This window comes from Calonectris borealis, chromosome 9 (assembly GCF_964195595.1).
Source record: "Calonectris borealis chromosome 9, bCalBor7.hap1.2, whole genome shotgun sequence".
In the NCBI taxonomy this organism is placed as follows: domain Eukaryota; kingdom Metazoa; phylum Chordata; class Aves; order Procellariiformes; family Procellariidae; genus Calonectris; species Calonectris borealis.
Window position 1 is genome coordinate 3,652,056 of NC_134320.1, and position 13,908 is coordinate 3,665,963.

General features: G+C 42.3%; 1 protein-coding gene across 4 annotated transcripts in view; it reads right to left on the reverse strand.

The window, feature by feature from the left end:
* The window catches only part of LIMS2 (LIM zinc finger domain containing 2), a 38,271-nt gene that overhangs the window by 24,160 nt on the left and 203 nt on the right, over positions 1 to 13,908 (reverse strand). The window contains exons 1-2 of one of the 4 annotated variants that reach the window (XM_075158039.1): positions 13,555 to 13,892; positions 12,073 to 13,062 (exon numbers count right to left, since the gene is read on the reverse strand). In XM_075158039.1, the coding sequence (XP_075014140.1) occupies positions 12,073 to 12,083 (11 nt within the window). In that variant the 5' untranslated portion in view covers positions 12,084 to 13,062; positions 13,555 to 13,892. Of the gene's footprint in view, positions 1 to 12,072; positions 13,063 to 13,554; positions 13,893 to 13,908 lie in introns of those variants that run through there. The other 3 variants (XM_075158040.1, XM_075158037.1, XM_075158038.1) reach the window with 3 other exon arrangements.

Here is a 13,908-nt window from a genome sequence, read left to right on the forward strand (position 1 = left end):
CCTTAGCATGAAGTACAACTTTGGATTTAATTTTTAACTCTCAAAAAGTTAATTTACCTCATTCATTTGCAAAAGCAAGAGGATATCAAAGAGTCCCAAGCGCTTATTTACCATTCTGCTGATGCATGATGATGTGGAAGGTCCAACTCCTAGCTATGGAATTTTGCTCAAGATATTCCAATACTGTTTTAACAACAGAATATGATATGCAGTGAAAAATCACTAATGATTTTGCAAAACAGCACTTCAAAGACTTGGAAATAGAAAACGTAAAAAATTCTCAAAATGTTTGAGCTAGAAGAACTTGGTTGATGCTGACAAGATTTTCTTAAAGGTATAAGAAAGGTGATTGTGATACAGCCTGAACTGTCCAAGAAATGCCACAATGCAAATGAGCTAATGATTGTGACTTGTTACTCATACATGAGAGAAACTGTTAGTCCAGGAAAAAATAAAAGAACCTGTACACAAAATAACACAGTTCTCTGCCTCAACTATAACCCCGTTGAAATTTGTTGGGGAGAGCTGTACAGGAGACAACTAAATCACACATCAGCTCCTGACCAATGTGTCTCCTGTAATACAAACCGGCAGCTGTGGCTCTTTGATAATCATAGCTCGAGTTTTACCTCTCTGCTCTCTTTTCATTCACGACTTTGCATCCGTTTTTACTTAAGACGTTTTATTCTTTTACACTCAAGCTAAAATTTGCAACTTTGGCATTGCCCTAAAGGTATGACTTTGCATTTATTTAAAAGTTTTACTTTCACGTATGCCATAGTTTCTTAATCTCCCTCAACTACACATCCCTGTGTGCCCTCTTCCTTGTGCAAAACTATTTATTCAACTAGCTCAGGGTTAAAATTAACCAAGGCTGGAAGGGGGAGGGAGGACAGTTCTAACTCAGAGCAGTTTTATGATTCAGTTTACTACACTGCTGCAAAAACGCTTCTGCCAGCAGCATGAGGAGAGGAAGAACAACACCAAAATCATCTTTTTGATGGTGGTGCCAAGAGTGACCACGAAAGTTTGACTTGCTCTGTCAATGATAAGATATTTAGATCCGAATCGTTCCCACAACGGACAGTCCCTAATATGGAGTGCTTCTTGTATTCTGTTTGCTCACTGATTTTTTGCAATTTGGTGGAATACAGAATCTTCCTCTGTTTTAACAATAAGCTGGTGACACAAAGACAGGAAAGGCTATTAAAACATGACCAGCTCAACATCCTGAAGTTATCCTGTCCTGTGCAAACTCAAAAAATACCAGTGCTCAAACAATGCTTTTTCCAATCTTTCACCATTATGTGCCGTATCTTTAATAAATTATCATTGTCAACGTACCTAATTTACAGAAATTAGTAATTTACCATTATAGTTAGGTGTGGGTTTCTCACATGTATCAGCATTGCTCTCAAATTGGAAAAAAAAACAACAAAAAAAGAAAAATTCCTTCTTTATAAGAAGTGGAAGTTAATTGGGAGACCCATTCTGTGCCACTGGTACAGGTGCTACAAAAAGATTTGAAAGTGTTTTATCTTCTTAGATCACTAAAGTCAATATGGATCTATCTTCCAAAAACAGTGGTTTCGTATATAATTGGCCTAGCAAATGTCATGGTTTTGTATCATATTCTCATTCAGATTCAGGAAATTGGGTGTCATATTTTTGTATCATATTCTCATACCGATTCAGGAAATTGGGCCTGTATTACTACAGGGGGGAAAAAAAAAAGGGTTGCACTAGAATACCAAAAAAGCTGGCTAAAATACTACAGCTTCTATACCGTTATCTCCTTTTCTAAAAGTTTGTCCACAGGGATCTAGCACTGGTGATAGGTTGAGGGAAAAAAAGCAAATCTAATACTTGCACTGCTAAGACAGCAGAACAGAAGCTCCAGCCTTCGCATTAAATATAATGCCGTATCTTAAAAACGGATGCAAGACAAAATGAACCAGACAACTAGAAAACCAGGAGAACAGATGAACAGTCTCAGCTTCTATCAGGTCCAAGAAAGGAACTGCAGGCACCAAGAGCGCTTCTGTCAGAAAAGCCCAGTCAAAAAAAATCTGTTTTCTTTAACTGGTCTCCAAAGCTTTTTGGTTTTAGTGTCAAAAGGAGTTCTCCTTCATCACAATGCTGAATGAAGAACTACTTTATTACAATGATGACCAAAAACCTTACAGATACTACAAAAAGAAAGGAAGACAACATTTCAAGATACAAGAGCCCAGGGCATTGTCCAAACCTCAGCAGACAGGCACCGTACCTATGCTAGGGAATCCTAGCAAGGTATTCTCCACTCATTCTGGTCTACCAGTAGAAACTAGTGTATACAGAAGATACCACAATATGATAACATTTACATAGTAATTTCTAGTATGTATACACACACCGATGCCTAGTATAGTGAAAAGTCAAAAACCTAGAAAGCTGTCACCACTTGTGTATATCACAGATGCCAGTAGCTAAGATAAAAATCGAGCACTCCAGGAGAGTGGCTTCTTCCCATCCCCATAGCGTGATTGAGGATTTGTGGCTTTAAGTCCTTAACGTTGACAAAGACAAAAAAAATATTTTCCCGGACAATATCAGACTTTATGATTCATTTCACAGATAATGACTAATATAAAGAAAAAAGAAAGAGAAAGGGTATCAGTTCATGTATCTGGACAACTTTCCCAAACTGATTTAACTTCTTTGAGGTTATTATTAAGCTTGTCATAAAATTTTGGAGGAAAACAATTTCCCATTTGTTCAATGTATGATTTGTTGCGCATTTGATAAAACTATGTGCATAGGTTAACATTTTCAGCATTTCCTTGTTCTGCCTGCATTGAATTTTCAGTTCATTCCCTATTTAAAGATTTTTTCAGCTGGCTAAATAAGAAATGAATAGTATTTCTCTCAGCATATCTTCTTCGGTCATGCAGCCCCCAGTCTCTCAATGAAATAAACACTTTTTGTTCTTATTTACTATGCAGGGATAACCAAATTTAAGAAAAACATACAAATGCAACTTATTGTCACAATATGGAAAAAAATCTTTATGGCTCCTCATCTCTCCTTGGCCTACCAGCAACAGCGATTTGCTATTAGTGGAAGCCAGGGATTTAAAAAAAAAATTCCACTCCTTCACACATTTCAGCTGAGAACAGAATACAATGTCTGTAGGGTTGGCCTTCAGGGGAAGCCACAATCAGGTAGATCTTTGAGACCAGCAGCAGCAACGAAGTCTGTCGGTATTCACACAGGAAAAAATCCTATGCCATGGGCACTTGGTAGTCCCTCTCAATGCAATGCAATACTTATTTCCAGCAAACCATGACCAATTACTTAAAAAGACACACATTTAGCAGTGTTCACTCAGCCCAGGGAAACATCAACAACATAAAGAAATGTACAGGTTTGAAACAGATTATACCTCTTACACAGGAAAAACACCCTTTTATTATCACGCATGTACCACTTCACCCACAATGTCTATTTGATAACTTCTTACACACATTTAATCTTTCTCTTCTTCACTTCCATTATCTCAAAGGAGCTAAAATGTGATGTTTTTTTACCAACACTGATAAGACATCATTCGCAAATGTGTTCATCCATTATCATCAACTAGCAGCAACACTACTTTTGGAGTACTCTCATTTGCCTGAAGAAAGGACATAAACTATCAGGACCTATCAAAAGGGAGAAGCAAAAATTATCAGTAGCTCAAAAACTGTGGATAAAATACAAACCATTCAGGAGACAAAATTCCCGAACAGATTATAATCTTCAGCACTGTCATCTGCTGAGTAAAACCAAAATATGTGGCTTTATGCTTACTTTGCTTCAAGAACTATGATGTGAAAAATGTATTCCATTTACCTATCTAGACATTTCCCTCCTAAATCACTCTGCCAGCTGCAAAAATTATTTCTTCCAAACGACCGGGCCTTATTAAAAATTCTGCCAGCATATAGTTTATATGCAAGCACGGTCTGCCTTGCTCTGTACACGTGTCACCACAGCCATACATACACAGCCGCTCTCCCTCAACGCAGCGCAGTACCAGCCCCTGAGCATTCTCCCTAGCTCCATATCCCTGTAGTCACAGCTGTGCTCGGCTTCAGACCAAGCCCCCCGCCCCACTCCACTCTTCCGAGACTTACTGATGTGCCCAAGCCCGATGCAATACATTTGGAGAACCACTACTGTCAGCATTGCTACGCCAGCGCTGCCCAGATCACCTCCGCTAACAGCCTCACACAGCACACTTAATAGCATAGGTTTAAAAAGAGATCTCTCACACAGATAGGCATTTTCCAAACACCAAGCTCCAGCTCCTGAAATCTAGCTGACACAGAAGGCAAACGAGAGCTAACCTTGTTCTACCGCAAAACCGTACTACTGTAGTGCTGGTACTATAAACATGGTGTTCAGAAAAAGGCATTCTTTCTGCATAGCGGATTAAGTACATCTACTTAAGAGAGAATTTTAAACTCTTAATTTAAAAAAAAAAAAAAAAATCAAGGCTTGAAAAACCTGTCGTGTTTACAAACTCAGAAAAAAATTATTAGAAATAATAATTGGAAATCACGGGAAAAAAATATTGTGCCTTCACCTTCTTTCTGCAAGTCTCTTACAGGTTGCAATGAAACACAGTTAAATAGCTGAAAGCAAACTACATTCTGACAATGTGAGATGACTATGTCTGGGCATTTATCTCCTTACCCTTCCTATCTTCAATTCACACTCTGCTGTTTGTGTTCCATTGCTGCTTTTCGAATGCTTATTTTCTTTTCTCTCACAGATCCCTGCCATGCTTCTCACTCCTCCTGAACAGCATCCTCTCCACTCAATGGCATCACCATTTCTTTCACTACCTTCTTACTCCCCTCCTCACTAAATTCTCATACATGCAAACCCACAACTTTGTGTAGGAAAAATTGAAAATTTACCAACTAACTAATAGCTACAGGCTAAAAGGAAAATAGTGAGAAAAGTGGGGTTCTAGTGAGGGGTCCACAGTTCAAACCGAGAAGCCAAACCAATTGCTCAATTACAGGTAAGCATCAGGTCTATCTTCTCCTAAGAAAAGACTGAAATTTAAAACTTCTGACTGCTAGAAAAAAATCTCCTCTCCAGCACGCTCACTGCTCTCCCCAGTGGCACAGGCTTCAGAACCCATATTGCTGTTGCAGCTCACAGTTCTCCCAAAACGCAAGAAACTAAGTTTTATTTAGTTCCTGTTAATTTCTCTCCTGCCCAAAATTAACTTCAATGAAAATTGAGAAGTAAAGTAAAATTTTAATCTGAAGCACAGGAAAAGTAATGATCAAATCAAGCAATGGAATTGTCCGGGCAGATTTAAGAAGCTTTGGTTGACATGTTCTAAATAATCTCCAGAAGCAGCTACACTCGAACCTTCAGTTTCTGCTGGACTGGAGTTATTTACAAAAACTAAAACCAACTAGCTTGCTATTAACAGTATAGATGAAGAAATGGACTATTGAGCCCTGAAAATCAAGGAGCAGTAGAATTTTATCAACATTTTGAAAAATTACTGCATTTCACCATTTCTTTATTCCCACAGTGCCTAAATAATTCACCATTAACACCACTAGCACTAACATTGGTTCTGAACAGTCTAGTACAGTGCTTCGAAACGGGAAAGGTTCTCTGTTGTTGCTTTCCTGTTATTGTTAAAAACTGAAAGCTTTCTCATCAGGAAAGTCCTTTCCTTCGTAATCTACTTGGAAATTAAAATAAACAAACTTCATCCCCTATGGCTGTGTGCAGACAATTCCCGCTTAAATAAAAAAGCCCCACCACTAAAAACGAACATCTATCAAATCCTGGAAAATGCTTCAACAATACCATTCCCTTCATCTCAAGAGACATACCCACGTATCCCAGCTGCTGTATCTGTCCTGTCGCTCAGGAGTGACCCTGTGCCACTTAGCCGATCCTGCCGGCGTTGATAAAGTTTGGAGGATGCCAGCCCCCGAAGTCTCAGGCCAGCCATGGCACCCAATGCCACTGTGAAGGGGAATGCAGAGAGAGCTGGAGCAAATACTAGCAACACCGATATTCAATGAGTCACCTTCCTTTTGGGAGTTGCCTTTACATTTTAGAAGAGCTAAAGCAGGACGCATAGATCCCCACTCGAACATTGCTTCTTACAGTTTGTCTGCTACAGCCTTAAAGATCAGACAACCTCTTTCCTGTATCCCACTAGTAATTACCTATTTAAGCCAGCATACTAGGAGTCTACATCAGCAGTTCATTCTGTTAGACTTGCGTAAGGTATTGTAAAAATTTCATAAGTGAGATTAAAAAAAAAAATCCTGAGTCTTCACATAATTAATCCACTTAATTCAAGACGACTTTCTGATCAAAGCAACAGAGAAATACAGAAAAGCAAAATAGATTACTAGATCTCTTGACAATGAACACTTCAGTTTACTGCAGATCAGTATCTGACCCTGGCATCTCTAAGGTGGTTCCCTGCAGGCTGCTGCACCACACAAAGTCTTAAGGACACTGCAAACAACAGAACTGTTCCTTCCATTTGGATCAAGCATATTCCAAGAAACAAAACCATGAAGACTTTTGCTCTCCGGACACACTCCAGCCTGCAGAAGTGGCATGCAGCGGAGGGCCAGGAAGCAGGGAGAAGGAACATACTTGGCATTGCAGTCTCCAGAGCTCTCTGCTGGGAACTGAACAGGGCCTTCAAACAGGCGTTTGCCCTTTCTACCACTCCCCCTCTCCACCCACCCCTGCAAGAGAGAAAGAGAGTCACACAGTACAAATGGCTCCAGCCCAGTGTGGGGGGGTAAAAGAGTGAAAATTTCAGAATACAGAAGTCAGTTTTTAAGAGAACAAAGGGGAAGGACTGGAGGATGGGAACATCTGAGTCAGTGTCATTTGATCAGCATCGCCATGAAAAACATCTCAAGAGTCATTACCAACAAATTATTTTATAATAAATTATAAAAAAATGAGGATTTTTGTAGCATGACAGTGAAATATATTCCATGACTACAGCCTGGCAAGCTAAAGAGGTAAAAAAAATGAGAGAAGTCATGACTTCATAAGTACTAAATGCAGAGATCCCTTCTGTCCTTTGAAGAAAAACAGAAGGGTTTACTGGGAGCCAGTAGAACAGGCACAAATAAAGAACATCATATTTTCAAAACCAGAAATCAGTAACCTCAAAATCTACAATTCACCCCACATTTCACTGGGAGTTTCAGGCTCCTGACCTCTGACAGCAAGCTGCCACTATCATTTCTTTCAGATTGCATGTGTGCTTTATCCATTTCTACTTTATGATATAAATGGAACAGAATAAGAAAAATGTCCTCCATAATGGGTGTTTTTGCTGACCTTTTAAATTTTAGAGGAATAAAACACTTTTAAAATGTAATATTAAATCACCTTTTTACTTTTAGCACAAAGCAAAATATTAAATCACCACAACATTAATCTCCCTTAACCTTAAGCAATCTGGCTAAAAATCTCATTCTCTCTCAAACACCTAAGCTTTTACCCTTTTGACTCATATGACATGATTTTATTGGTTTTCAAATAACCACTCTTCCACAGAAAAGTATGACTCTCTTCTTCAAAAGGGAAGATGAGGGGATTGAAAGAAAAAAACATCAAAACAATAACCATCCTGTCTTCCCATCCCTCAACACACGCTCGCGCACGCACTCTTCTCTTGCTGCCTTGCGCATAAAGAGTGAAATGCAAGGTTTTTGTTTTTCTTCCCCTCTTGACAGATCGCTTTTAAGAGACAGGGTCGATGCCAAAATCTTACAGCTGGTTATTTTCTGGGCCAAAGCAGAGAATAGAGCAGCTAGACTTCTTTTAGGCATTAACAAGTAGTTCTCCTCAGAGAAGCACCTCTATGTCCCTAGAACAGACTATTAAGAACCTTCCAACAAGTTAAAATTTATTTAGAGAGCCTCTGAGAGCAGATTTAGATGGAAAGATAATAAGATTAAAAACACATTTTTCAACCCAGAAAAGTGGAAATGGCTGCTTATAACTCAGAGAGATGCGACATCCCTTAGTTTGATGCAGGTACTTTCTAGTATGTGCCAAGAACCTTTCTTAATATTATCGACCTTTATGCTCCCTCCTCCTCCTTCAAACCATTTTACTTGCAATTGCTTCATAAAATGGAGCACAGCAGCAGCTCTCTACTGAATTAAAAAGCATCTAGTCAAACGCTAGCCTAATCGAAAATAATATGCTCTTATTTCTTACCTCAACTGGATTAGGAACAATCAATAAGCGTATCTGCAAATGCAGCTGTTCTTCTTTTGTTGACTGCAGGAAGTACATAGGCGTATCCAGATCCCAATTAGACCAAATATAGTGACAACAAAAATTTCTTACAAAAATAATTATGCCCTGAAACATGCACTTAGGAAACATTTTTCCTTGGGCTTTGTATTAGATTAATTTCTAAAGGCAATATAAAACAGCACATGCATTTTTTACCTTTATATTTTCTACTCAACACCACAGCAGTAAAGTCTTAAAAGAAACTATCTTCAATTCTGGTTTATTTTCTACTTTGGGCACTTGACAATGTTTTGTTCACTGGTCATTCACTGATATCCTTTCTTAGGAATAAGTCCATCACAAACAACAAAGAAAACAGGGCAAAACACAGTAGCAAAAAAAAAAAAACACCACAACAAAAACCCAATAACCAAACCCCTCCCCCGCAAACACCAACAATCCTTGAAAAGTCAAAAATCAACATGGAGAGATGGACCAAACACATCAAATACAAATTACAGAAGCAGTCTTCACTTATTTATTGGTAAGAAGTACCATAGTATACTTCTAAAGGCACCAAAAATCACATAAATTGTATTTCTCAACACTGCCAAATATAGAAACATACTATTTTTATATCTAACACATTATCTCTTATACAGAGTTTATTTCCAAATGTAGTTAAATGACATGTAACTTAACAAAACTAAAATACATATATCTCTAATTTCTTTCTGTCCTATTATCTTCGGATCTTACTTGGAACAGATGTATTCAAAGAAAGGGTGATTTTTTTTTAAGGTAATAGCATCCCTTTAAACCACAGACTGCTTTTGAAATTAAGGACTGTAACAGCCACTTTAGTCAGGACACAGAGGAATAAAATAGCTCAGCCAAGACGTGGCAGTCAGAATTACTATTTGCAAATTCCAACAATCTACTTAGCAGTTTTCTCTAACAAAACACAATCCTCACATTGTAACAATGTAACTCATGATACATGTAATATTTGAATTTCATTTGCTAAATAGTTACCTATTTTTAATAATTTTCTATTACTAACACATAGAAGTGCACATCTTTCTTTGTATTTTCTGGAATTATGTTTTTCCCTAATGCTAAAAATCAGTAAATCAAATTGTTGCAGCTATTTAAATTCAGGAGACACCCTCTGCAGCTAAATGGGACAGAACACTTAAAAATGAAAATTGAGTTATTTTTCATCTATCTTAATTACTAATAATGCATCAGTAACCATAGTACCTAGAAGCGAGTCCTTTTGTGTTTCTATTTTACAAGAAAGATGAAGTGAAAAAGAATAATGTGTCAGCACTTCATGTTCTCCAGTTTTCCTCGCTTTAACACACTGTAACACAACAAAATCATTCCCTTCCCTGTGTCAACAGTTTCAAGACCAGAGGCACATTTATTTCATGTTCCTGGCTCTGGAAGGTTCCCATTGATGGATATTGTGGGGATGCTCCTGCTGTGAAACCGTTCATCTCCTTCCAGAACCCTGAAAACCCTGAATCTCAAAAACTGGAGAACATTTGATTACATAATGCCGACAGATTTTTAAGAATTACCACGTAACAAACATCAAACAACATCTGGCCACAGTTCATAGAGTGACCTGTACGTGGATCTAAGGAAATACGTTCTCGATGCTGAATTCTTCCTAATGACTCAGGAGTCTGTCCCAGCCTGAAAACAACACTAAACACGGAGCTTGTCAAATGGCATCGGTCACGCAAGGTGCTGAGCAGAGCTAGGTTTCACAGACACTGAAAAGTACAGGTTTTGTTTTGCTGGGAAACTGCTACCCCAAATGGATTATACTATTACCGAGGAAAAAGTCAGTTGAATTACAGCTATGATAAACGTCTCTGATAGAACAGTCAATTATTCCATCCTAGGAACAACAGCAGACAGAAATTTAGAAATTTTCATAGCTGACAAATTTTCCAGGAGAAACATTTCTGAAAACATTAAATAACACTTGCATTCACTTTTCAAAAGCTAAAGCCAAGGCCTGCTCATTTTAACAACCCTCTGAAGTACATCTGAGGAGACAGAAATCCTGCATTACTTTGAAGAACTGCACACTCTGCAGTGTCTCAACTACCTTGGAACTCTCCACCAAGCCTCATGCTTCATGTCAGACCTTCTCACTGAATACAGTGTTGTACCTTAACAGGCAGGTTTCTGAGGAAGCATGGAGAGAAGACAGGGATTACTGTCCACAGGCATTTTCCACTGTCCTCTGCAGCTGAGTGATTTCACCTGAGGTAAACATGTCATTCTAAACAGTACTACATCACAGTTTTATAAAAATAAAATCAGCTGGGTTCATACAGCCACAATTCTTCCCAGGTCCTCCCCATCTTGTCCCCATTTAGGAGCTGCATGGGTGCCCATAATCTGTGAATATTTAAGACTCGAGTGTTCCTCTAGTTGTAAGGAAATGAACGTAAACTTCTAAATACACACCTATTTCACATGTCAGAAGAACAAAAAAGGGACCATTAAGACAGAAAAGACAAAGTAATCTAAAGACAGGAGGCAAAAACCGTAAGTGTTTTGAGCATGTACAACTACCCATCAACATCAATTTGTCATCAGAGAGCAAAAATAACACTCATCCAAATCACAGATGACGATACAACAATTATTCAGCACGTTCTCATAAATAACAACCCACCAAACGTGATCTACATTGAATAATCGTAAGAAGCTGCATAATACAAACATCAAGACTTTACACAAAAGAAAAATGAATACAAACTACTCCGGATCCATTTCAGTATTCCTAGTCATGAAGAGCAATGCTTCAGGATTACAATAATGACAGCAGGATTCAGGAGGATGATTATCCTAAAAAAAGGCACCCTACTAATTTTAATATTACTTCTTCATGCTTTTCATCTTCAAGACACTTTACAAAAGCAAGCTTATTTTCACAAACTGCTTTATAACGTCTGGGTTTTATTTTACAGATGGGATAACAAAGTGATCGGAGACACTAAAGCATTTGTGCAAACCCTCGGAAGATGCCAGTATGTGCCCTCCCTCTGCTTTTCTCATTTACATCTGTCAATTAGGTAACTTTACAAGAGTTCTCCAGTGTCAGACAGCGTGGGAGGAGAATCAAGCTCCAGATTTAAACAGCTCTTGGAACATGTAACTCCAAGGCCAGCCCGAAGAAGAGAAGACTGAATGAGTGGGCAGAGGGGCAGCGCGCAGACCAGCCAGAAGGGCCCCGAAGTGTGGGGCGGCGGTGCGGGGCGCAGCGGGAGCAGGCTGTCAGCGCCTGAGCCACGCCACCCGGCTGCAGGGAGCATGCCTGCTGGGCAGACGCTGCTCAGATCACAACTGCTCCTTCCCAACTCTGTTCCTGGTCTTCCCACCGCCCTCCGCTGTCTCCCCGTCCAGGGGTAAGGCACGGCGGAGCAGCGCTTGACTCTGCTCTTCCACGAGGTCGAGCCTCCGTTCCTACCATCGCACGGCCGGCGGCGATGCGGGCGCTAGCCTCCCCCGGCTGGAGCGTGCCCCGCTCCGCCCGAACCTCACAGGAGGAAAACGTCCTCTCCCGCGACCGCTTCCCACCGGGCGCGCCATCGCGTTACCCAGGGCAAACAGGGGCTGTTCCCGACCCTTCACCCCTGCCGCAGCGGCCAAGGCAGGGGCAGCCCGCCGGGGCCAGGGCGCGGGACCGACCCCCGCCCGCCGGCCGGGCTCCCCGGGCCTCCCTGCCGGGCCGCGCTCCCCCCTCCCCGGCCTTACCTGCCCGTCATGGCGGCGCGCCCCCGGCCGGCGCCGGGCTGCAGCGGAGGGGCTGCGAGGCGGGACACGCGGCCCGGCGCAGCGGCTCCAGCCCCAGCGAGCCCCGGCGGGCAGCAGAAACCCCGCCCCGGCCCGGCCCGGCGGCGGCCCGGGCCCCCTGGGCGTGGGCGGGAGCCGCAGCCCCCGGTGACTCAGGGCAGCCCCCCCGGCCCCGCGCATACTTTTCCTATAAAGGGAAAGAAATATTGAGTAACGAAGCGGCGGAGCGGGCCCGCCTCCCGCCCGCCTCCCCGGGCACGGCTCCTGCCCCGCCGCCAAAGCTGCTGCCGGGAGCCGCCTGGCCCCACCTGGTAGTGACCACTTCGGCGGCTACCGTGAGCCTGGGAGGGAGAGGGGAAACGCTGACGGTGCGGTTCTATCACCGTTACCTGGTGCACAGTTATATCTGACATACACCTCACGGATGCAACGTTTTTTCCTGCGAACAAAGAAGCCGCGCTTCCTGCCTGCCGCCACAGGCCGTTACACTCATTGTGCATCCCCAAGGCGAAGGGAAGACAACTTTGCAGCGTGTTTTACCCTCAGGGCAGCAGAAGACACCCCTGGGCGGCTATCTTCTAGAAAGCGGTTAGATGGCATCCTTTGCTGCCAAAAGAGGGATTGCACTCCCTAACGAGGGCTCCTCCAAGTGCAACGTTTTTGATAACATCTAATCCCTTCTTGCCAATGATCGAACTTTGTCCTGAGCACGTGAAGAGTTTTATGTTCTCTGACATGTATCAGTGTATAATGTATCAATGCTACAGTGATCCACCAAACAGGACAGGTAGCTTCTGCCCAAAAGCGATTTCAAACTGTAGTTGCATCTTGTAAAGGTAGCCTAGCATGATGTGACTCACCATTGCTACAGATATTGTTGCAAACTTGGGAGTGATGATGGAAACTCTGTGCTCTGCATTTCCCGGTGTCCAAACATTCCATTTTTCAGCCCTGCATAAAATATTTAGAATCATACAGGTTAAATTAGCATTTGGTATTTTTATTACTTATTTCAACCAGGGTGAAGAATTGAGTTAGATTTTGGTTTAACGGTTGGTTGAGGGAAGGGTAATAAGTAATCTTCTTAATAAACAGCCCACAATTTAACAGATTTGGCTGAGCACACAGCGATCGACAGACAAGCTCTTAGTCATTCTCTCATCTCTAGTCTCTCCTGTTGTAACCGTTTATGGGTGCCAACACATCATGTCTCTACTCTTGCAGCTCTCCTTCAGAGAGAAGCAGAAATCACTGGGATTGAATGTGTGAGGAGACGCCAGGCGCTGCCAAGGGTGCCGGCAGGAGCACGGCGCAGGGCAGCGCTCGGCCTCGAGCTCCCTCCCAGCCACTGGGCCGTCACCGCGGGCACTCCTTCCTCTCGCCTGCCACGTCCCGTGGGGCTACCTGCGAGCTGTATCAATCTCAAATATCACCTTTTCTTACCGCTCTACTTTTAAACGTAACACCATCTTCCTCCCAGCTGCTGAAACCCTAAACGGTCACCGCTCACAGACTGCCAAGCCCTTCCAGCCGCTCCATGAGGAGCGAGGCTCTCCCTCTCGCAGCCACATAACCCCCCCGGCCGCCCCCGGCATCCCTTGCCTGGCAGGCTTCCCCGCTCCTTTTTTCAGACAAATCTGCCTTTCCTTTAAAGCTACGAACTGGCGAAAAGAAGCAGTTGCAGATCGCAAAGCGGACCCGCGCCGCCGGGGAACTGCGGGCAGCGCGGCGTCCCGCTGCAGCCCGCCTCAGCCCTCACGGCCGCACGCGCACGCGCGCCGCCCCACGTGAGGGCAG